This window comes from Pantherophis guttatus, chromosome 14, assembly GCF_059756535.1.
Source record: "Pantherophis guttatus breed Tessera chromosome 14, ASM5975653v1, whole genome shotgun sequence".
NCBI lineage: Eukaryota > Metazoa > Chordata > Lepidosauria > Squamata > Colubridae > Pantherophis > Pantherophis guttatus.
Window position 1 is genome coordinate 20,805,112 of NC_142076.1, and position 24,875 is coordinate 20,829,986.

The following is a 24,875-nucleotide window of genomic DNA, read 5'->3' on the forward strand; positions in this document are numbered from 1 at the left end:
TAACTAGAATCCAACAGCCAAGCTCGGTCTGGGTCTTTGAGAAAGTAAGATTTTGCATATTCATAAGCTTAATAGGGTTCAGAGGTATATTTGCAACAGATGAAAAGAATTAATTAAATCTCATTTGCATAAGGAGTGTTGCTTAACTGCTGGGACCCTATTAATGCCGGCAACGTCAAGAGACGAGATTGTCAAAAAAAAATAAAAAAAAATAGTAATAATCAAGAAAGCAGAAATTGCCAGTAAGATGGGTATTTTATAATTGCTGCTGAAAGCTTTGGGAAACTAAATTGCAAAAAAGTCGTTTTCTAAATGTATATTGTTAGTCTCACTAGCTCGACCAAAAAAACCCACCCCGAGATTATATGCTTAAAAACGAATATTTGTAAATGTTTGCTGTGGAGATTGCCCTCCAAAGAGCCAGTTCTAATCTGGAAAGAATAAAATAAATAATGACATCATAAAATGACACTACAATCAAGAAAAAAAAAACCACAGAAACGTAGGCCGATATTTTGCAGATTAAACTTAACGATGCTGTTCCAGATTGGCATTTTTGGAGACCTACTAAGAGTCATGGTGAACTTTAGATAGTTCTTGTATTTTTATGAGTGTTGAACTTAACAGAAACGTTAACCAAAGTTGGGTGTTTTAGGAGATGAAAACAGGTGGTGAAAACTTGACGTGATCAAAGTCCATCATTTTATAGGGCTGCTGTACATTAGAAAGGGGTGGAGCTTCAAGGAGAAGGCCGCCATCTTTATTTTTTTAAGACTCTTCCATGGATGACCTGGGCCATCTGAAGAGCAGTTGAGAACGGTATTTGAACAGTGGGGAATTGCCTTAAAATGAAGAGATTTCTACAAAAGAAATTGAGAAGAACAATCAAGAGGACCAACATTCTCCAGAACTCTTGGACCTTCTTCAACACTAGAAGGCTCCATTCTTGGATAGAATTAATGTTTTATGTATAAAGTAAATAAACAGGGTCCAAAAATCAAGACAGGCAGCTCCCCTTGCTTCAGAGTCAGAGGGAAAATACATAAAATGCACGCACGTATCTGGGAAGTCGACGCCGGAGAATTAAACTTCATTGGCTGCAGAAATGTGAGGGCTTCTTAACTTTGATCTACAACATCGATTCTTCCCCACCAACGTATAAATCTTCTCTCTTCAAAGTTGGGGGTTTTGTATACAGGTAGTCCTCGACTTACGGCCACAACTGAGCCCAAAAATTTATGTTGCTAATTGGGGACAGTTGTTCAGCGGGGGGGTTTCCACCTTTCTTACCACCGTTGTTAAGTTAGTCACACGATTGTTAAGTGAATCCGGCTTCCCCATTGACTTTGCTTGTCAGGAGGGGATCAAGTGATCCCGGGACGCCATGCCCGTCATAAATATGAATCCGTTGCCAAGTCTCTGAATTTTGATTTCGTGACCACAGGCGTGCTGCGACGGGTCATACGGGTGAAAAAAACAGGGATGATTCTCTTTTTTTCGGTACTGTTGTAACTTCGAATGGTCACTAAATGAATGGTTGTATGTCAATTACTGCCTGTGATCTCTCTCTCTTTTCTATTTTTAAACCCACACTATAAACAGACTTACTCTGTTTCCCTGAAAATAAGACCCAACCGGAAAATAAGTCCCAGTGTGATTTTTCAGGATGCTCATAATATAAACCCTACCCCCGCCCCCCAAAATAAGCCCCAGTTAAGATTGTCAGCCAGATGCAGAGGTGAAATGTAAAATGTGTTACTACCAGTTCTGTGGGCGTGGCTTGGGGGGTGATGTGACTGGGTGGGCGGGGCCAACTTTTTTTTTTTTAATTTTTCAAAGCATTTTTTCGTTGGAAGAAGTTGTAGAAAAAATGCTTTTAAAAGTAAAAAAAAAAAGCCTCTGATGATCGTGCGACTCAGCTGAGCATGGGGGGGGGGGCGGCGCAGGGATTTTTGCTACCAGTTCTCCGAACCACCCTCCGCTATCACTACCGGATCAGGTGATCCGGTCCAAACCGGGAGCATTTCACCCCTGGCCAGATGGATGCATTTAGTACCATATTTCCCCAAAAAAATAAGACCTAACCAGAAAATAAGCCCTAATGCGTCTTTTTGGAGCAAAAATTAATATAAGACCCAGTCTTATTTTTGGGGAAACACGGTAGTTTCTTATTTACACGCACGGCCTCCTGAAACTTCAATCCAACGTGGGGCATGAAATGAGTAAACAAAATCACTCTTGGGAACGCTCAGCTCCTAAAGTCCATTTCTGCTGCAGCATTGATGAAATCGCTTGTTCATCAAACGTGAGAAGTGGCTTAGTTTATTTTTTTTTTCCAGCAACACAAATTAAAACACACACACACACACACACACACATACAACTACCTCTCCATTTTTATTGGGCTTTGAATAACTGCCCAGCACCTCCTGGCTTTAAATAGTTGCCAAACTGGAGAAAGGGAACATTTCTCCAATCAATCTGGAGAAGTGAACAGCTGAGTCATTGGGGCCATCCATCACCAGGAACATAAATATTGCTTGGCCGGGAAAGACACACCGTGGAGGAGGAGGAGGTCCGTGTCTACCCACAATTCTTTGTGAGAGACCCTCGCCCGTCTTCCTGGCTCCCTCCCTCCGTGAGAGACCGTTCTCAAATCAAAGTTCAACGCTTGGGGAAGTAAGTTCCTTTGGGCCATGGTTGGCCGTGCACTTCGTTTTTCTTACTCCCTGTTGCTGTTTGCAAGCATTCATCACTCCTAGGTTGCTAGAACCAGGCGAGGAAATGACTTCGGTGAAAATCGAGCTGGAATTAAAGAGCTGTCACCGAAAGAATTGTAGGAACGATCGCTCTGAGATATGTTGAGGAGCCATTGATTAGATGTTCTGAGTCTCAAGACGGCCAACTGCCATAGGTTTAGTGGGCCAATGGGCCCCATAGATTTAATGTCCGTAGCCTCAGCTATTGGGTCCATGTGAACCATAAAGGTTTTATTGGAGACCATAAAAGGGGCATATCTATGGGGGCCGGGCTGAGACTGGTGGTGGGAATTGCTTTATGAGTTTGAAGCTGAGAATGGTAGGGCTTTGCTGTCAGGTCTCAGGTCTTTTACCATCTGGAGAGACATCACAATGGTTACTAAAGAGATACAAGTAGAATAACCAAGTTGGAAGGGACCTTGGAGGTCTTCTAGTCCAACCCCCTGCCCAGGCAGGAAACCCTACACCACTTCAGACAAATGGTTATCCAACATCTTCTTAAAAACTTCCAGTGTTGAAGCATTCACGACTTCTGGAGGCAAATTGTTCCACTGATTAATTGTTCTCTCTGTCAGGAAATTTCTCCTTAGTTCTAAGTTTCTTCTCTCCTTGATTAGTTTCCATCCATTGCTTCTTGTCCTGCCCTCAGGTGCTTTGGAGAATAGCTTGACTGCCTCTTCTTTGGGGCAGCCCCTGAGATATTGGAAGACTGCTATCATGTCTCCCTTGGTCCTTCTCTTCATTAAACTAGACATACCCAGTTCCTGCAACCGTTCTTCATATGTTTTAGCCTCCAGCCCCCTAATCCTCTTTGTTGCTCTTCTCTGCACTCTTTCTAGAGTCTCCACATCTTTTTTTACATCGTGGCGACCAAAACTGGATGCAGGATTCCAAGTGTGGCCTTACTAAGGCATTATAAATGGTGAAAGTCAAGGTGATCCTTGACTTTCAACCTCACATTTAGTGACGTTGAAAGCTACAATGGTATTGGAAAAAAATGTCCAGGTTTCACACTTAAAAACAGTTGCACCATCCCCATGATCACATGATCAAAATTCCAATGCTTAGCAACTGATTCATTTATGACGGTTACATGTGATCCCCTTTTGCAACAAGCAAAGTCCATGAGGAAGCCAGATTCACTTAGCAACCGTATGCCTAACTTAACAACTGCAGGGATTTCCTTAACACATGTGGCAAGACAGGTTGTAGAATGGGGCAAAACTCACTTAACAACGGTCTTGCTTAGCCACAGTAATTTTGGACTCCTATGTCGTAAGTTGGAGGGTTACTCTATTGATGTTTGCACTGCAACAACCTGAAGCTGCTTTGACTTTCACCCTGGGACTTATTCCAGAAAAAGTCACCCACGTAGGATCTCAGTAAATATTTACTACCCTTTCTCATTCAGCATTCCTCACGGCCATTATCTTACAACACAATCTTATCAAGACAAAATATCTCCCGGTGTCTTTAATAGCAATCCTAACAACACTCTGGGCACAATCTCCCTGGGGATTACTGTGAATCGCTACTGAGCAGTTATAAAAAATCTGAGGATTATGGATCCGATCAAAGATACTCTTGTAGAATTTGTAACAGCTGCTACTGGGAGAATTCTGCAAATTCGGTCTGCTCGGAAGACTTAATCCTTGTTTTAAGGAGCCGTGGGAAACTGTTGGATCACCTAAATTCTCAATGGCCAAGGATCCCAGCATCTGATGTCGCTAAATTGGTGGTGTTGCAATTCCAATTTTGGGATAGGAGATTTCTTTCTTTTTTACTCCTGATTTAAAAAATATAGATTTGTCAAGCTTCTCGGAAGTTTAATGCATCCATTTTTATTTCTTGTTTTGTAGTGGGAGAAAGAGAGAGAGAGAGAGGGCCATGCAGGGTTGGGATTCTACCAGTTCGGGAGAACCGGTAGGTCCAACGATCATTTGGGAGCGACAATCAGATGGACCCACCCACCCAATTTTCCTACTTTTATCTTCTCAGCTGATTCACACAGCAGAACAGATTGCCACACCTCAGCTGTGTTTCTCCTCCGAAGAAACGCGGAATTGAAGATTTCTTCAAACTGCGCACAGCGTACGTCAGGCACGCACCCGCACCCAGTGCGCGATCACCAAACCAGTTGTTAAACCGGGAGGATCCCACCACTGGGGCCATGGCCTCTCCAAGGGTCTCGAGGAGTAGCAAAGAGAGGGTGGGACTCACTGTAGCCTCAACACCCTTTGAATGCCATGCTCTAAACCAGTTTTTTTCCCTCCCCCAAACTCAGCCTCTTTAAGATGTGTGGATTTCAACTCCCCGAATTGAATGGTAGAAAGATGAGAAAAAAAAGTCAAAATCACTCCACCTGGATTTTGTTGGGTACAAAATGTGCTGGAGAGAAACCAGGGGTGAAATCCAGCAGGTTCTGACAGGTTCTAGAGAACCGGTAGCGGAAATTTTGAGTAGTTCGGAGAACCGGCAAATACCACCTCTGACTGGTCCCAGAGTGGGGTGGGAATGGGAATTTTGCAGTATCCTTCTCCCAGGAGTGGGGTAGGAATGGAGATTTTGCAGTATATCCTTCCCCTGCCATGCCCACCAAGCCACGCCCACGGAACCGGTAGTAAAAAAAAAAATTGGATTTCACCACTGAGAGAAACCCTGACGGACTACACCTTAAAACAACGAAGAGCATTCCCAAAGAGCTGGATTCCCAGGGCAACTAAAGAGAAGCTGGAAGTTGAATTCTGGAAGTTGAAATCCATACATCTTTAAAGTTTGAAAAACACTGCAGTCATCCGTTTTTTAACCCCATGGGATAAATTTAGCTCATCTCCTCTCTTAACACTATCACTGTCCTTGGTGTGTAATCTCTTGCGCTCTCCAGTTTGACCGGTGTTTTATTTTTGACCCCCTAAAGAAGCGAAGATTAGCATTCCACCTGACCCCTTCATGAGAACAATGAATGGACAGGAAGCTTAAGAAAGCTGGAGATCGCATTCAACTTGTTCAGTTTTCCTTGGCCTATCCTAATATTTTTTTAAGGGACGTGGTGGCTCAGTGGCTAAGATGCTGAGCTTGTCGATCGAAAGATTGGTAGTTCAGCGGTTTGTATCCCTAGCACTGTGTAATGGGGTGAGCTCCCGTTACTCGTCCCAGCTTCTGCCAACCTAGCAGTTCGAAAGCACGTAAAAAAGGCAAGTAGAAAAATAGGGACCACCTTTGGTGGGAAGGCAACAGCATTCCATGCGCCTTTGGCATTGAATCATGCTGGACACATGACCATGGAGTTGTCTTTGGACAGCGCTGGCTCTTCGGCTTTGAAAGGGAGATGAGCACCGCCCCCTAGAGTCGGGAACGACTAGCACATATGTGCGAGGGGAATCTTTACCTTTTACTTTTAATATTTCTTTCTGGGCTCCCCCCCCCAACCCATCTTTTCACTAAGTCTCAAAAAAATCCATTAAGGGTTTCCATCAACATAAGCTTGCCCCCAAGACATTTCTCTGGGGACTAAAACAGAAGAAAGCAAGGCTCCCTCACCTGCTGTTTTCTTACCAAACCTAACTTCAAGACCGGGCATTAAATCTCACAATACTTTTCGTCCCGCTGGGCAGTGAAAATGCCATAATGATAGCACCTGAACAGACGCACCATTTGCTCTCATTCACAACACCCCACATCAGCTGCTGGAGGTGACCTCCAAGCTGGCCTAATGGTAGAGCCGGCCATCCATAAGCATCCCATTAAATAAACTGGCTTCCATTTCTTTCTGCTTCCAGAAAGAACTCAAGCTGGCTCTGTTGAAACACCCTCCCGCTAATTGTTCTCTCTGCAGATTCGACGGCCAAATTTTATTTCTCTGTCTCTATTTTTCTTCTTTCTTAACTTCTTCTCCTTCCTTCCACCAGATGTAACAGAAGTCGATGGGGGTCCATTCTTGACAGGCACAATAGATACCTTCACCTGGTAGGATCTCATCTCTGCTGACATCTCGATGTTTAGATGTGTTGCTTAACAAGGACTTCATTGTTATTTTTTTCCCACCCCTCCGAGCTAAATCGGTTCCCTTGTTGAGTTGTTTTCTTTCCTCACCTGCCATCTTCCCTGTGAGGTTGTTGCTTTGTTGCAAGGTTTTACTCTCCTGAAAAGGGCAAAGCGCCCGGCTCTGAAAGGGCAGTTTTGAAAGGTTGTCCTTTCTTCCCCCCTGCTTCCGAAAATAACATTTCACATCTTGAGAATGGGAGACACTTTACTCCTGTGGGCCAATTCAACGATGTGGCTGCTGGAAAGGGTGTTGGGAACCCTCAGAATGCAAAGGTGACCTTGACTAGTGAGAACCTTGGAGATTTCAAGTCTTTGTCCCTTCTTTGTGGACCGTTTCAAGCGGTCCACGAGAAGGGACTCCCAAGAGCTTTAAGAGGATAACAGAGTTGGGAAGAATGTCTAGGGAGATTCTCAGCCATCCAGGTCTTGTTCCAGAGATGTTCTTCAAAAGGCAACTGGATTTTCTCAGTTTTTCCTCGAAAACATTATGCTTCTCATCCAAGACATTATGCTCCTTCGTCTCCCATACCCCCCATCGATGGCGAGCTCCGGTAGGACTCGACAGCTTCTTTGGTTCTAAGCTGAAGTTCAATGAACCGAAGAAACCTCTTGGATGAGAAGCGAAACATTTTCAAGGGGGGGAAAACCCCCCAAGAAAGTCTAGTTGCCTTTTGAACAGCACCTTTGGGACAACCATGACCTGAATGAGGTCTTCTCGGACCTTGGTGGTCTTCTCAGTCCTTGGAAGTCCACCCCTTGCCCACTCAACCCAACCCAACCCAACTCTGGAGCATGTTTTCCATCGCTGCAGGAATTCACTTGACTCCGCAGATGGCACTCCTCAAAGGCACAAGAACTCTAAAGCGTTGGCTTAATGGGAGAATAACACATCAGGCGGCTGTCACGGTATGTCGGTGGAAACGAGAAGCTTGTTTTCCCCACTTTGTCGTTCCGCCTGCTGATGAGCACTCAGAAATGCTAATAGATTCAGAGTTGGTTTCCGAACTGCTGCTCTGCTGCTGGAGGCTAAAAATAGCGTACTGTGGTGTACCACAGTTGGAAATCACACTTGTTGATCCAACTTTTTTTTGTAGAAGCATATGAGCAGGCAAAGCTCCATCTAATTTCGACCTCACTGTCTTGGAGATTTGTTTTCCTTTCCTAGATTCCTTCTTCCTCTTTCCTGGCCCACATCTCCATTTCATCTTCGGACTGGCACGTCCAACATCCTATTTTGATTTAGTTGCCCTGGGAATGCCAGCCTTTTGAGGAATGCTCTTTGTTGCTTTAATGTGTACTCCATCAGACTTTCTCTCCGCCACATTTGGCACCCAATAAAATCAAAATGGAGTGATTTTTGAGTTTCTTTCTCATCTTTCTACCATCTTTCTTGAAACTTGAGTCATTTCTTCTGCAGGGATGTTTTAATAGTCTACTCCTTCCTTCCCAAAATAGTCCTTCCTTCCTTCTTCTGCAGTGGTTTTTAATAGTCCACTCCTTCCTTCCCCATATTTTATAGGAAGGCAGTTAAACTGAACATCAAGCAACATCTCTCACCCTATCCCTCACCAAGTCCCCCCAGATATTTTCCCTAATTAATTACAGAATAACAGAGTTAGAAGGGACATTGGAGGTCTTCTAATCCAACCCCCTGGCCAAGCAGGAAACCTTATACCCTTCCAGACATATGGCTGTCCAATCCCTTCTTGAAAACTTCCAGTGATGGAGCACTCACAGCTTCTGAAGGCAAGCCATTCCATTGATTCATTGTTCTCACTTTCAGGAAATTTCTCCGTACTTCTCAGTTGGAGTCTCCTTGATTAGTTTCCAATTATAGAAGTTCAAAGCTCATCAAGATATATAGTATGTGAATTTAGAGGGTGGTGGGGGTTTTTTTTCCCCAACAACTTGAATTATTGTAGCACATTTTTTTTACTGTCGGTGGAAAACCACTGCGTTGAGGAACACTGTTTCTTCACTTTGTTATTGCCCGTTTACTCCAACTTTTTCCTTCTTCTTCTCTCAATCTCCAGCAGCCCACCCCCCAAAAAAGTAGACTACTTTCCAAGCGCCTTTTCTATTTTTCTATCAATTCATTTTTAATTAACAGCATTGATTGCTGTTTTAGGTTACAGTGTCTTAATTGTGCATAAATTTATAGTCGATATGATGTGTTTTATTGCTGAAATAATCTACTCTCTTGAGTGCCGTACACATCAAAGAGCAATGCTGACATTACAAAAATGATAACTAGCATCATGGCTAAGAGTTTTGAACAGATAATCCATCATGTATTTACCTAATTTCTTTTTTTTTTTCCAGAAGATTAGCTAGTTGCTGTCATCGGCTTCATCTTGTAGAACTGACATCTTTTAAGTTAGCTGACCCCTACGAAAGTCCTGTCCATCTCATTCTGGTCTGTTCATAATTTACTGTACAAACAACCACTTGAGGGGACATTCCATTCTTGTAACCTAAGAAAGGATTGCGCCTCTGTCCTGAAATTTGTTTATTTTCTTCTTCTGGAAGGTCACGTAATCTCAACTGAAACCAGTTGGATCTGCATTGCAGCAACGGGGAAGGTTGCAGCTAAACAAATAGACAGGGTTTCCAAAAGAGATGGCAGACATGAACCACTCCTGCATGTACATCTAATTCGGCAGCAAATTCCATCAATTCTGCACTTCTGCAGATGTAGATTAAATTCTGGACACTGAAAGTGTGGACTATGATTTAGGAGATTATAGCAGTGGTGAAATCCAAATTTTTTTACTACTGGTCCTGTGGGCATGGTTTGGTGGGCATGGTGTGGCTTGGTGGACATGGCAAGGGAATACTGACATGGCAAAAGATACTGCAAAATCTCCATTCCCACCCCACTCTGCGGCCAGCCAGAGGTGGTATTTGCCAGTTCTCTGAACTACTCAAAATTTCTGCTACTGGTTCTCCAGAACCTGTTAGAACCTGCTGGATTTCACCCCTGGATTATAGGATTAGGGGTAGAAGGCTTGGAGACCTCTTGCCCTAACCCTCATTCATCCAAGGATCCAATTATCTGCAACTCCAACACAGTTGCTTGTCTGAGCATGGAGAAGACCGAAAGAAGAGGGGGGTCAATCTAGTCTCCAAAGCACCTGAAGGCAGGATAAGAAGCAACGGATGGAAACTAATTGAGGAGAGAAGCAACCTAGAACCAAGCAGAAATTTTATAATAGTGAGAACAATTAATCAGTGGAAAGACTTTCCTCCAGAAGTTGTGTGTGCTCCAACACTGAAAGTTTTCAGAAGAGATTAGACAAACATTTGTCTGGAATAGTGTAGGGTTTCCTGCTTCAGCAAGAGGTTGGACTAGAAGACCTCCAAGGTCCCTTCCAACTTTGTTATCCTGTTAATCAATGAGAGATCGAACCTAGAACTACCCAAAAATTTCCTGACAGAACAATTAATCAGTGGAACGACTTGCCTCCAGAAATTGTAGGTGCTTCATCCCTGGAGGTTTTTAAAGAAGAGATTTGTCTGAAATAATGTAGGATCTCCTGCTTGACTAGGCTGGACTAGAAGACCTCCAAGGTCCCTTCTGACTGTCATTCTGTTAAGGATGAATTGCTTACATACATCTTTGGCCCAGCACACCATTATTCACTTGAACTTTTTCTGGACTCCTACATCTACACTATGTGAGCGCAATTCCAATCAGAGCAACCGGATTCATTAAAAAAATGATGTGGTCAACATCCTTGATCTATAGCCTCCAGATCTTCCCTTGTCCTTGGTGTTTCTTGCTGGTATAGATCCAGGGCTCTGCTCACTGAATTTTGCAGCAAGACGGGGACCATAAAATTGCAACAGGAAGAACTCATTCCTCAACTCCACAGTGGCAGTGCCTAAATTCTGAAGGCCAAAACTAACACTGATACAACGATGATGACCATTTGCAGCACCTGAGGAGCAAGGTTTGAGTGAGTCTCCAAGAATGTAATATGTTGGTTTTTGCCCTCAAGCCAGGGAGAAGATTCTCCTCGCCTCCTACAGATGTTGGAAATTATCCCATGCTTCAGTCCCACCTCAGGATTCTCACTCAGGGTCCTATTCCAAGTTGACTCCAATCTGTTGCCTGGCTTTTTATAGCGTTCGATCCAGACAAGTTGTATATTGGCTTTCTGATCAACGAGATTTCATCTGCTTTCAGTTTGTGGAGATTCTCAGTCATCCAGGTTGTCCCAAAGGTGTTTTTTCAAGAGACAATTGGATTTTCTTGGTTTTCTTTGAAGACGTTTCGCTTCAAGGTGAAGAAGCTTCTTGGATGAAAAGCGAAACATCTTCAAAGAAAAACAAGAAACTCCGGTTGCCTTTTGAAAAAGCACCTTGGAGACATCAGCTTTCAGCTTTGCATCGAAGCTGGTGAGATGCCACCAGAAGCTCAACAGGATGGGGGTATATAAAGCACGCTGAACCCTTGAGAAGTTTGCATGTCCACGCTTTCATATAGCCCATAGCTGTTGGCAGGTTTATCTTCAGATCTGCCTATATGTGTTTCGTTTGTTAATGTTGTATCTTGTAGCCGTGAGTTCCTAGGAAGATAAGCATAGGGTGTATTCAAGGAGCCGTTTTCTCATTTCAGGCAGGAAACGGCTGCAATCTATCCTAATAATACCAGAGTGTGGTTTCCTTCTCTGTGGCCGCTGTGTAATTTAATGCACATCAATCATATCGCTCTATCTCTACTTCGGAAAAATGCATTCTCTTCCCTAAGCAAAAAAAAAAAAAAAAAAGGAAACCATCTCAAAACAAATTAGCTTTTTTCTCCTGGGGAGGTTTAGGCCCAGTGCCCTTAGCCTGGGGACTCTCTGGGAATCAGTGTGGTCTATTCGAAGTGGTGCAGAAGTATTTAACCAGTTTACCAGTTTCCTGGCATCGGTCGCTTTCGGCAAAGTGTTGAACCGAGCAACATTTCACTCGACTTGAACACACCTTCAAATGCCACCCCTCCCTCCCCTCCATCTTCTTGCTAGAAGATCTTCAGACAAAATCTTGGGTAGACCTGTATTTAATCCTCAAACTGTGCCTTGTTGTGTTTTTTTTTTCCCCTTTTTGTTTCCTTTTTGTTTGTTTCTGAAGCACAAATATGTAAATCTTGGTATGTGCTTAACTTCCACTTCTATTCTTGCTCGCAGGAATGAGTGGGTTTGTGTGTTTTTCTGGCATCTTCATTCAACAGACTAAACAAAGGCCATTCGTTGGGTTTTAGCTTTTAAGGCTAAAACAATTTAGTCTTTTAAGGCTAAAACGTCAGCTCAACAATGCTGGCTGGCGGGCCTGTGGGGGAGGGCCTTCTCTGTGGCTGCCCCAGCTCTCTGGAACCAGTTACCTCCTGAGGTCCGGACCATCCCCACCCTACTGGCCTTCCGAAAAGCTTTTCCGGCAGGCCTGGGGCCATTGATCTCGCTTTGCGATCTGATGAGATCCGGCCATGAATGGTGTGAATGGGTTTTAATGTTTTTTAATTTTTAAGTGTTTTTATAGTGATTTTTTGAGTGTATTGTGAGCCACCCTGGGTCTTCGGAGAGGGGTGGCATATAAAAGAAAGAAAGAAAGAAAGAAAGAAAGAAAGAAAGAAAGAAAGAAAGAAAGAAAGAAAGAAAGAAAGAAAGAAAGAAAGAAAGAAAGAAAGAAAGAAAGAAAGAAAAAAAAAAGAAAGAAAGGCAACATTGTGCCACATTCCTCTTTTCCCCCTGTATAGTCGACTTCTAGACCAGAGAAGAGAGAGTTGGATTCAATCCTGGGAAAGTTGAAGATTTCAGCCATCTCACAGTAATTAAAACAATTGCGTCTTATAGCTAGAGAGAAGTTGTGTGTGCTCCCTCAACTGGAAATTTTCAAGAAGCGACCGGACAGCCACTTGTCCAGAATGATACAGGGCAGTGATGGTGAACATTTTCGGCAGCGAGTGCCCAAACTGGAACACACGTGTGCGCGCTGGAGCACCGGAAACTCAAAGACCAGCCCTCTCTTTGGGCACGTGTGCCATCGCCACCTGCTCTTCCGGTTTCCGGTGTGCGCATGCCAGCTGATCTTCAGGTTTCCGGGGCTCCGGCACATGCAAAGATCAGGACCCAGATTGTTGGGGGCAAGAGGCTGACTCTGTAAACCGCTTAGAGAGGGCTGTAAAAGCACTGTGAAGCGGTATATAAGTCTAAGTGCTATTGCTATGGCCCTTCCTTCCTTCCTTCCTTCCTCCCTCCCTCCCTCCCTCCCTCCCTCCCTCCCCTCCCTTCCTTGCCATAGTGGCACAATGATTAGAATATTTCAGGCTAATTCTGCCCACTGGCAGGAGTTCAATCCTGACCAGCTCCAGATTGACTCTGCCTTCCGTCCTTCTGAGGTGGGTAAAATGAGGACCCAGATTGTTGGGGGCAAGAGGCTGACTCTGTAAACTGCTTAGAGAGGGCTGCAAAGAACTGTGAAGCAATATATAAAAGTGCTATTGCTATTGCTAAACTCCCCAGGGATGTTGGTTAGAGGCCCAAGATTGTGTATTCTGGCTATTTTTTTTTTCCATTCTAGGTCATTGCTGTGCCTGGGATGGACTTGTAGGCACCAGGAAGAGGAAGAGGAGGCAGCAAGAGGTTTGTTCGGAGGAAACAACCTGCTCACCAAAATGCCCCATTAAGAGTTTCTGCTCTAGACCAGTCGCCTAAGGGACGGAATCTGTGCACACACAAACAAATGGACACACACACACACACACACTCTTCTTTGCAGTCTCCTCTGGGCCTCGGCTCCCCTTCGGAGCAGCAGATGTCATCATTTTGCAAGAACGCTAGTCAAAATCACTTGGAGATAGGGAAATGAGAGCTGAGGCGCGCAGCTGCCGGGGAGCTCTGGTGCCCACTGGGTCTGCCTGGCAAAAAGAACAGAAAGCAACAAGCAAAGCGAAGAGACAGCTGGGAACGTTCGGCGAATGGAGGGTGTCTCTATGTGAGAGAGAGAGGGAGCGTGTGTGTATGCATTCGTTTGTGTGCATGTGCGGGCAACTGGATTACTTAGCAACAAGGCTGCTGAGGGCTAAGCAGCGATGTGTACATTCGGTTACCGGGTTCAGCTGCGATGTTTAGTTTCTCGGGTGGCAGAACTGCTGAAGGTCCCTGGGTCAAGCTTTGAGGAAGTGCAGGAGGAAGGACTGGTCCAATGAGACACACACACACACACACACAGAGAGAGAGAGAGAGTCAACCTTCTCCCTCTTTGAAGTGTCCCAGACTTCCCCAACCACCCAAAAGGAATAAGCCACTTTGAGGATTTGGCTAGAAATGAAAACAGCCGTTCCTGGACTCCATCCACCTGGCACCATCCAGTAAGTTAAAAGAAAGACCCAAGAAGACAGTTCAAGGGGGGGGGGGAAGAGCTATTCGTGAGGCATTCTTGAAAGTCTGAGAGAGGAGTTAGATGACTGTGGGGTCCTTGGTACTCTCTGAACTTGGTTCCTTTCTTGAAGACATTTCATTACCCAACTAGGTAACATCGTCAGTTCTAGAAGGGAGTGGGGTTTGCAGGGAGGAGGAGGAGGAGGAGGAGAATTGTGGGGCCCCTGGTACTCTTTGAACTTAGTTCCTTTCTTGAAGACATTTCATTACCCAACTAGGTAACATCATCAGTTCTAGAAGGGAGTGGGGTTTGCAGGGAGAAGGGAGAGGACTGCAGCGTCTTTGGTGGTCCTTAACCTTGGTTCTTTTTTTGTAGACACTTTGTTACCCAACTAGGCAACCTCATCAGTGCTAGCAGGGAGTGAGGTTTGCTCACCGAGTCCTCTGAGTGAACATCAAGGACCCCCACAGTTGAACCCCGACCTACACAAACATCCCCTCGTATTGGCACACTTCTTATCGGCTGTGTTCTGCAGGTGGTACCATCCCTCCCTCCGAGGCCCTGGATTGGATGGCGAGGGATGAATGACGGGTGCTCTCCACCTCTCCTTGTCCGCATTGTGTCGATGAAGCCCCCCCCCATCTTTCCCGAGGTTTTCACCCTCCCTCAATTCTGAGACAGTGAGTGGCATTTGCTAACAGACGTTTCTCACCCTAAGGATGGATTTGATTGTGTTGCCAAGTTTTGTCAACGGGTCAATTGGCTCTCTAAAAAAATGGAGTAGAAGTGTAGCGAACACAGCTTGTGTTGTTCGGTGCACGAGGGCAGGATCTCAGGAGGAGGACACGGGAGGGAGCTGCTGTGTAGCAGTCACAAACCTCGGGGTTTTTTCCTCCAATTTTCAAAACTTCCCTGAATGATGAGAAAATCCGTTTTCCCCCCGCTATTGTGTACAGGTAGTTCGAGCTCCGTTTTCACTGGCAGGGGGTTGCAGGAGGCTGTAGCAGCTGAAACGGAGCTCGGGAGCCCGTTTTCGCTGGCAAAACACTCTGGCCACCACAGGTGCCCCCAACATGAGTGACATTGAGCTGGCCACGCCCATCCTGGCCACACACACCCTCCCCTCCTGAAGTCAGACACAACCCTGATGCGGCCCTCAATGAAATCGAATTTGACACCCCTCTTCTAATGCATTTCTGTGCATTATGAGCTCCGTTTTCACCATGAGCTGTGGTGGCGCAGTGGTTAGAGTGCAGTACTGCAGGCTACTTCTGCTGACTGCCGGCTGCCTGCAATTTGGCAGTTCAAATCTCACCAGGCTCCAGGTTGACTTAGCCTTCCGTCCTTCCGAGGTAGGTAAAATGAGGACCCAGATTGTTGGGGGCAAGAGGCTGACTCTGTAAACCGCTTAGAGAGGGCTGGAAAGCACTGTGAAGCGGTATATAAATCTAAGTGCAATTTCTATTGCTATTTCTAATGAACTGGAACTCAACTGAAAACAGAGACAGTAAGAGGCACCTATCCAAATCTCGTCCACCCCGACCAATGACCCAAAGCAAAGAACATGAAACCAAGAACGCAGTGATAGAGGCTTTTTTTTTTCTCTTTTTTCTAAAATCCATGATTAAAACCTGGTACAAACAGGTGAATATATAGATATATTTCTTTTAGTAGATGTATTTTTTTTTTCTTCTTTCTTTCTCTCTCTCTCTCTCTCTCTCGTTATACAGCAAATATAGAATTTCTTTTCTCTCTGTACAATAGGACGGTTTTGCAACGCAACGTTCCGACAGATCCTTTCACCGCAAAAAATAAAATCTTAAAAAAATTTGCACAAATGGGACTTCAGGCGAGTAAATAGTCTAAAGTGGAAGACTCCATTTGCAAAAGGCCCAAGAAGGATTATCTTTCTTTTTTCTCTCTCTCTCTCTCGCTCTCGCTCTTTTTTTGTTTTGTTTTGTTTTTTTAACAACAACGGGGGAAAAAAGAAAAGATCCTTCAGCTCACTTTTCTAACTGATCTCTTTTGTTCGGTTGTTTTACGTTTTGGTTACTGAAAGGATGAAGACAAAGCTGTACAGAGTCCACAAAATTCACAGAATAAGGAGTCATGCGATGCAGTTGTGGTTACGCCACACCTCCTTTCGTATTTTCTGTCTGGCTCTCTTGAAATTCTTGCGCTTCTTTCTCTCTGAAAATCCAATTTTATTCGTGTGTGTGTGTGTGTGTGTGTAAAGAAAAGAATTTGGTTTTTTCCCCACCCCACAGTTTATTTTAATGTTTAAGCATCTTTCCTTTCGCTCCTCTCCTCTCCTCGCCCCTCTCTCCTTTCCAAACCCCACCTCAGCGAGACCATAATATTGCTGTCTCTCGCTCTCGCTCCTCAGCCTGCTTTAGAATAATGATAGGTTCCTCAGAGTTCGTTTCTTTCTTTCTTTTAAAGATAAGTCTGGATTAAAAATAATAGCTGCTGCTGATTTTTCTTTTTGTTTTGTTTTGTTTTTCTTTTGGTCCGTGGTAAAGTCACGAGCCGGCGGAGAACTCAAGACTTGTGCTGGGCGGAAACACCTTTCCAATAATCTAAGATGTCGTGCAGATCTTCGTCTTTGGCAAACTGGACCTTCTTACGCAGAGCGTGGCCGGCCGCCATATACTCCTCCTCCTCCTCTTTGTGCCGCTTGTGGTTCAGTTTGAAACGCTCCCAGATGCTTCTGGAGGGTTTACAAGTATATTCGGGGCTGGAGGTGTAGCTCAAGTTATGGTACTGTGGAGAGAGCTGCGAGTAGGCCAAGTCTCTGGGGCGGGGCCTGGTCAACGGTTCCAAGATGGAGGGCTTCCGCCCCCCCATGCCGTCATGTTGTTCCCCCTGATGGGACCCTGGGTAAGAGTGCCGGTGTTCGCTGTACTGCCGGATCTTCTCGGCTTCGGCTCGTAAGACAGCTGCCGCCGGTGTCACAGTGAGGATGGTGTCGGTGGTCGGAGATGTCTTCTCGATATATTTGGCTTCTGACTTGTGGCCGGAGCCCTCGGAGCGGAAGGACCTGGGACTCCGTATGGAGCCACTGGAAGAAGTGCTGGACCGTTTAGGAGGAGCCTCAATGCTGTGGTGCCTCTGGAGAGGGTGGCTGTAGCTTTCCTTGTAGACGGGCGCTAGAAAGCTATGCTTGCTAGGGATTTGTTCGGAGAGCAGCACCAGCTGAGGCTCGGCGGTAGACACCGCTCCCGACTTCACCCCTTGAAAGGAAGTAGATTCTGATTTCAAGGCATCGATGCAGTTGTTGATTATCTGGTTCACTTTGTCCACCTCTTTGGTGATGGTCGAGATCTCCGCCACGGAGCTCTGGCTATCTGGGGGCCTGGGCAGCTCCAACTCTCTCCTCTCGGGCTGTTCCCCCGTCCGCACTTCCATGTAGTTGCCCTTCGTAGCCTTGGGGGTCTCGCTGCTGTCAATCAGCTTGTACTGCTCAACTTCTCCCATAGAGGGCAGGTAAGGGATGCGGGTCATGGTCTCACCACCCAACATCTGACCTTGGGAGAGTTGGGAGATGCTGGTGGTCTCCATTTCTGGCCCGTACTTTAATTCAATGATGGTCTTCTTCATGTTCACCGCCGTTTTTTTGTGCTTTTCTTCCTGGTGACGCCTCTTCCGCAGGCAGTAGTACACAACGCCAAGGACAATCACCATGCCAAACAGGCACCCCAAGATCGTCATGATGTAGTGGGTGGCAGTTGAAGGCCTGGGTATCGGCTCTTCGGGGCTCTGCTTGTTGAGATTGATGGTGAGGCAGGTGTAGTTGTACCTTGAGACTCGATTGGAGGACATCACACAATAGGTGTAGTTTTCGTTTGGGCCTAGATCCGTTAGCTCGATATCTTCCTTCTTCTTCAGCAGCTTTGCCAGGATATTGTAGCGACCGTTCTCAAATTGGGCCAGGGTGTACATCTTGCTGTAGGGCACAGGGATCTGCACACTCAACACAGCTGAGTTTTGGGTCACGTGCTTCACTTTCATGGTGGGATACAAACCTGGATCGATCACCGGGGTGTGCAAGGAGATCTGGGGCGTGGTGCCATCTCCGGAGAAACACTCTTCCTCTGGACAGGGGCTCTCTGGAGGAGGGGTGGTCACAGGTTTTTTTTTGGGTGGGGTCAAGTAAGGTGGCATGGTGTAGGGGCCACCAGTGCAAAGAGAAGACAGCATGCCCAACGCATTGCGATATCCGCTCCGTCCTTGGCCCAGAAGGTAGTACCCGGAATAGTCGGGTGGAGAGTCACATTGCATGCGGTCGTAGGTACGTGTCATGTTGGTGAAGCCCTCAAGCCACTGAAGGAAGCCCAGGAGCTCGCAAGAGCAATAGAAAGGGTTGCTGTAGAGTTCGCAGACAGAGAGTTTACTCAGGCCCCTAAAGGTGTTGCTGTCCAGCCGTTGGATCCTGTTCATGGACAAGTCAATGTTCATGATGTTGGGGCACTCCCCGAAGGCATTGGGGGTGACAGTCTCAATGAGGTTGGCCTGGAGGTAGAGGTACTCCAGCTTCCCTAGGCCCCGGAGGATCCCCTCCGTCAGGTTCCTTAAGCGGTTGTAGCCGAGCTGCAATACCTGCAGGTTGTATTGTCCTGAGAAGGCACCATCCTCGATATACGAGATCTCGTTCTTGGTCAAGTTGAGGTATGTGAGGTTACTGAAGCGGCTGAGGGAGGAGAACTGGACGCTCTTGATCTTGTTGTCGTTCAGCCTCAAGTCCAGAATGGTGCTGTTGATCTGCTGAGGAATGGACTCGTAGGGGGGCTGGTTCTGGCTGCAGATGGCCAGCCACACAAAGCCCTTCTCCCCTTCGATCAGCCAGCAGTCGGCTTGGACCTCGCTCACGTAGAGGAGAGAGACAGCTGCCACATAGGTGCACAGTGCTGATGTCATGGCCCACCGATGGCCTGCCATTGAGAAGGGCCACACCGAAAGGGGGGTCTTACCCTTGACCGGCCAGAAGAGGGGAAGAGGCAGCTCGGTCACGGCACAACCCTGCCTTGACTAGAGTTTCTTCAGCAGCTTGGTCATTCTTCCTTCCTTCTTCATGGTGCTGAACCATGAAGAAGCATCTGGGATGGGTTAGTGGACAGGAACACAAGGACGTGTTGGTTACACCAGGGTCAAGGTTTCCCACGGGCCATCAGCAAAGGCTCTGCGGCTGGGGAGTTGACTGCCTCACCATCATCTAAGAAGGGTTTGGAAGTCACTCAGAACACGAAGGGACCTGGAATGAAGAGGCCCCTGGTTCAGACATGAGTTTTGCTCTCTTTCTCTGCATTGCTTCTTCTGCCGTTCTTTTTGTCACTGGTCTTCATTTGAGTGTTGGGTTCCTTCTCCATCCTTTCTCTCCAGGTCTCTGTCCCTCCAGAGATGGGGAATCACAAGGTTGACCTGCCAATGAACAAGCAGAGAGACAACATCAGCACGCAATGGGCTCTGTGCAGGTAGGAAAGCAGAGCTGAGGTTCCTCAGTTGGGAATCGACCAATCTTTCCTTCTAGAAGTCTATGGAGATAATCATCCAGGTCATGGATTTTCCAGAAAGCAACTGAACTTCCTTTATTTTTTTCTTGAAGACGTTTCATTTCTTATCCAAGACACTTCTTCAATTCTGAAGTGAAGAAGCTTCTTCTTCTTCCTAAGAATTGAAGAAGCTTCTGGGATGAGAAACGAAACATCTTCAAGAAAAAATAAAGGAAGTCCAGTTGCCTCTTGAAAAAGCATCTTTGGGACTTTCCTTCTAGACCAGGGATCTCCAATCTTGGCAACTTTAAGACTTGTGGACTTCAACTCCCAGATTTGAAGCAAAGCTGGCTGAGGAATTCTGGGAGTTGAAGTCCACAAGTCTTAAAATTGCCAAGATTGGAGACGTTGACTTCTGCCTACCCTCTCTAATTGCCCACCAAGTCCACCACCCCCAAGCATCTCATCTTCTCCAAGTTTCTGTTTTCCTTCTCACCCGGGTCAGTTTTTATCATAAATCTAGGAGCCCACTAGTGACAAAAAAGAAAGCACGGATGAAATGGTGGTGATCCTTGACACAGTTTTATCTGCCAAAGAAATGGAGAATTTTTTTTTTCTCCTCCTCCGGTATCCATTCTGCTTGCAAAACCGATTGTTAACAAGGACCGGGACTACTCATTGTGGGTGAAATAATCAAAGGAGACATCTCTAAAATAACCCAGCAAACATATATTAACGATGAAGCCTCGACTAAGTGGCTAAATGTCCATTTTGTATATGTCAGGTGCAGTAAAGGTGCTTTAAGGCAGATTCCCCCTTAATCTTCTTCTTCTCCTCCCTCGTCCTTTCCCACTTTGCAAGCCCAGTTTCTAGCTAGATACCCATCTGGAAAAACCTGGTTAGAAGGACTGCAGAGCTAAATAATAGAGAGGCTCTCCGTTTTGACCTGAAATGATGCACTAAGCTGGATTTTGCATTATGCACCAAACTCTTCTCCCGGTCCTATTTTACGATTTTATCCTTATAAACTCCAGGCAGTTTCTCTGTCTCGCTGAGTCGCGTTGCGTACAATTTTGAGGAAAGAAGGGTGGGGGGGAAGAACTATGGGGCAGGTGAACAGTTCCTGGGAGTCACACCAAGAGTCAAGAGATGGCAAGACTGGCAGAGGGGCAAGATCTCTGTAGCTCAGGGTGGAAATGAGGGGTCCTTGGTGCTCTCTGAGATTGGCCGTTTTCTGGCAGACATTTTATTACCCAACTAGGGAACAACAACAGTGCTACAAGGGAGTGTGGTTTGCACACAGAAGGAGAAGGAGAAGAGGAGGAAGAAGACTGTGGGGTCTTTGGTGCTCTCTGAACTTGGTTGTTTTCTTGCAGATGTTTTATCACCCAACTACCGTATTTTTCGGAATATAAGACACACCTTTTTCGCCCCTAAAAGGGGGTGAACATTTAGGTGCGTCTTATACCCCAAATGTAGCCCCGCCCACCCACTGGCCCCCACCCTTTGGCCTCTGCCTCCCAGCAATTTACCTCCTTGCAGCAAGCAGCAAGAAGAAGCAGCTCCTTTCAGCTTCAGCACAGCCTAATTAGCACAAGTTGATTGGATCGGCCTCCCGACTCTCAGCTGTTTTGCTCTCAGCTGTTTTGCGGGGGCCTCTGCTGCTTGCTGCAAGGAGGTAAATTGCTGGCAGCAGATTTTTTTTTTCCTTGTGCTAATCAAGCTATGCTGAAAACGAAAATGAAAGTAAAACAGGCTGTTTGCTGTTTGCGGCAACGAGGCAAAATTGCTGGGAGGCAGATTTCTTTTTCTTGTTTTCCTCCCCAAAAAAGGTAGGTGCATCTTATAGTCTGGAGCATCTTATACTCTGAAAAATACGGTAGTTAAAATCATCAGTGCTAGAAGAGAGAGGAGATGGAGGAGGAGGAGGAGGAGGAGGACAAAGGAGAAGAAGGAGGATTGTGATGTCCTTGGAGCTATCCCAGCTCGGTTATTTTCTTGCAGACATTTCATTACCCAACTAGATACTGCCATCAGTGCTAGAAGGGAGTGGGCTTTGCTTTGCTCTCTGTTTACACACAGTTGTTTCTCTAAAGTTTTGTCCCGTATTGTTCTAGCAAGGCAACAAGAAAGAAGAGATTCTTTTTTTTTAAACTCTGAATTCGTCTGAAACCAGAAGGAAATCTCCAGATTTACATATGTTGCTCATCCAAATCTACGCCCATAATAAAATTATGCCCTCTTCCACAAAATTTCTGACAACAAACCTCTCTAGAGGAACCAAGATTGATCAATAATAATTAACGCTAAAGGGGTAACATCTGTTTTGGACAAACTGTAATGAGATTTAAAACCCAGGGAGAAGAGCTCTGCAATAATAAATGACTTGTGTGTCTAAACAGTTTACACACACACACACACACACACACACGAGCAATTGCTGCTCTTTTTCCTTTTTTTTTTTTTTTAAGTGGGCCTTTTTCCCGGTTCTTCTTCTGTGCGATTCCTATATAATGATTGCTATTAATTTTCAGACTGGCAGATGGAGTCTAACTCTAACCTTGTACTATTTGAAATGAAAATCCATTTTCAATGGGTTATTTCTCTCCCCCCCCCCCCGCCCTTTCTGAATAAGGCTTTTTGAAATCGCATTTGAAGGTAAAGGAAGGCTTACAATGCTAATCCTATCAGCGTCTTCTGGAGAGGAAAACCGATGCCAGAATGGTAGGGTGTTGTTGTCGTACCATCACAGGCATGGAGAATGGGAGAAGATGACCGGATTAGATAATCCGGTGTTTCTCAACCTTAGCAACTTTAAGATGAGTGGACTTCGACTCCCAGAATTCCCAGCCTTCATGCTTGAAGATGGATGGACTCTGATTCCCAGAATTCCCAGCCTGCATGCTTGAAGATGGATGGACTCTGATTCCCAGAATTCCCAGCCAGCATGCTTGAAGATGGATGGACTCTGATTCCCAGAATTCCCAGCCTGCATGCTTGAAGATGGATGGACTCTGATTCCCAGAATTCCCAGCCTGCATGCTTGAAGATGGATGGACTCTGATTCCCAGAATTCCCAGCCAGCATGCTTGAAGATGGATGGACTCTGATTCCCAGAATTTTCAGACAGCATGCTTGAAGATGGATGGACTCTGATTCCCAGAATTCCCAGCCAGCATGCTTGAAGATGCATGGACTCTGATTCCCAGAATTCCCAGCCAGCATGCTTGAAGATGGATGGACTCTGATTCCCAGAATTCCCAGCCTGCATGCTTGAAGATGGATGGACTTCGACTCCCAGAATTCCCATCCAGCATGCTTGAAGATGAGTGGACTTCAACTCCCAGAATTCCCAGCCAGCATGCTTGAAGATGGATGGACTTCGACTCCCAGAATTCCCATCCAGCATGCTTGAAGATGAGTGGACTTCAACTCCCAGAATTCCCAGCCTGCATGCTTGAAGATGGGTGGACTTCAACTCCCAGAATTCCCAGCCAGCATGCTTGAAGATGGATGGACTTCGACTCCCAGAATTCCCAGCCAGCATGCTTGGAGATGGGTGGACTTTGACTCCCAGAATTCCCAGCCTTCATGCTTGGAGATGGGTGGACTACTACTCCACCCATTTTAAAACATGCTAAAGTCCCAGAGTTTCCCATGCTGACTGGGGAATTCTGGGAGTTGAAGTCCACCCATCTTAAATTTCCTAAGGTCGAGAAGCCCTCCTCTAATCAGATGCGTTGTTCAGAGGGGGTGGGGTTGGCTCACCCCTTCCATCCAAGGGTCAGTGGAAGAAGAACCCTTCAAAGGAAGCTCCCTCACTGGCTCTCTGTAGGAGTCTCTGCTCAGGGATTTCCCCCTTCCATTCAGGAGATGACTACTAACTCCCCGAGAAATCATCAAGAATGAGATTCAGTCAAGGAAGGTCAGTCTGACCCACAAACACACACAATAAAATCTTAGCAGGCACCAGGACGAATGATGCATTCAAGTTTGAAAGAGGAAGGAAGCATCTCAGCTGGGTTAAGGCGACCACCTGCTCAAGTCAACTCCTACGTTTAGCCTAATGAAGAAAAGGCTCTGGGGAGACATGGCAGCATCCTCCAATACTTGAAGGGTTGTACCAAGGAAGAGAGAATTTATTTGTTCTCCATAGCACTTGAGGGCAGGACAAGAAGCAACGGGTGGAAGCTCATCAGAAGGAGATCCAACTGGGAAATAAGAAGGAATTTCCTAACTGGAGGAGGAGGAGAAGGATATTTAAGGGATTAACAGAGTTAGAAGGGATCTTGTAGGTCATCTAGTCCACCACCACCACCACCCCGCCCAAGCAGGAGACCCTGCCTACACCATTTCTGACAGATGTCAATCCAGTCTCTTCTCGAAAGCCTCCAGGGATGAAGCTCCCACAACTTCCAAAGGCAACTTCTGTTCCATGGGTTGATTGTTCTCACTTTCAGAAAATTCCTCCTTATTTCCAGGTTGAATCTCTCCTTGTTGAGTTTCCATCCATTGTTCCTTGTCTGGCCTTTGGGTGCCTTGGAAGATAAGTAGATCCCCTCTTCTCTGTGGCAGCCCCTCAAATATTGGAAGACTGCTATCCTGTCTCCCCTGGTCCTTCTCTTCACTAGACTAACCAGGCCCAGTTCCTGCATATGTTTTAGTCTCCAGTCCCCTAATCATTCTGGTTGCTCTTCTCTGCACTCTTTCCAGAGTCTCAACATCTTTTTTATGGAGAAGGAGAAGGAGAAGAACGATTAATCAGTGGAACCGCTTGCCTCCTGGAGTTTTGGATGCTCCATCATTGATGGTTTTCCAGAAAAGATTGGACAACCAGTCTCCTACCTTGAGCAGGGGGTTGGACTAGAAGACCTCCAAGGTCCCTTCCTGTGATCCTATGATTCTATGAGTCTACCCATTTTTAAAGTGGCAGTCGAAGAGGAGCAGGTGGTGTTCTCCAGGCGTAAGTGAGAAAAACACCAAGTTGTCTTCCTGAAAGAACAACACCCAGGGCTAAAATGGTCTCGATGTTAGCACTTTTGTTCACCTCTTGGTATATTCCCCAGGTACCGTCAAAGAAACGGAGGTATCAAAACACAATCCTTGTTGACTCCTGCCTTTCCCACTTCTCTCCGTATCACCAGTTGTTGAGGACTGGTTGCAGCGCCAGGGGAGATGTTAGCCAGGGGATCCCTGCAAGAAATCTTACTCTCTGCAA

At 45.9% G+C, this 24,875-nt stretch overlaps 1 protein-coding gene across 1 annotated transcript in view; it reads right to left on the bottom strand.

Annotated features, from left to right (window-relative positions):
• Positions 1-15,745: 15,745 nt before the first annotated feature.
• Positions 15,746-24,875, bottom strand: part of ELFN1 (extracellular leucine rich repeat and fibronectin type III domain containing 1) — a 119,891-nt gene continuing 110,761 nt past the window's right edge. Inside the window, exon 3 of the mRNA XM_087878669.1 lies at positions 15,746-19,586. Within this exon, the coding sequence (XP_087734795.1) occupies positions 16,710-19,106 (2,397 nt within the window). The 5' untranslated portion in view covers positions 19,107-19,586 and the 3' untranslated portion in view covers positions 15,746-16,709. The remainder of the gene's footprint in view (positions 19,587-24,875) is intronic.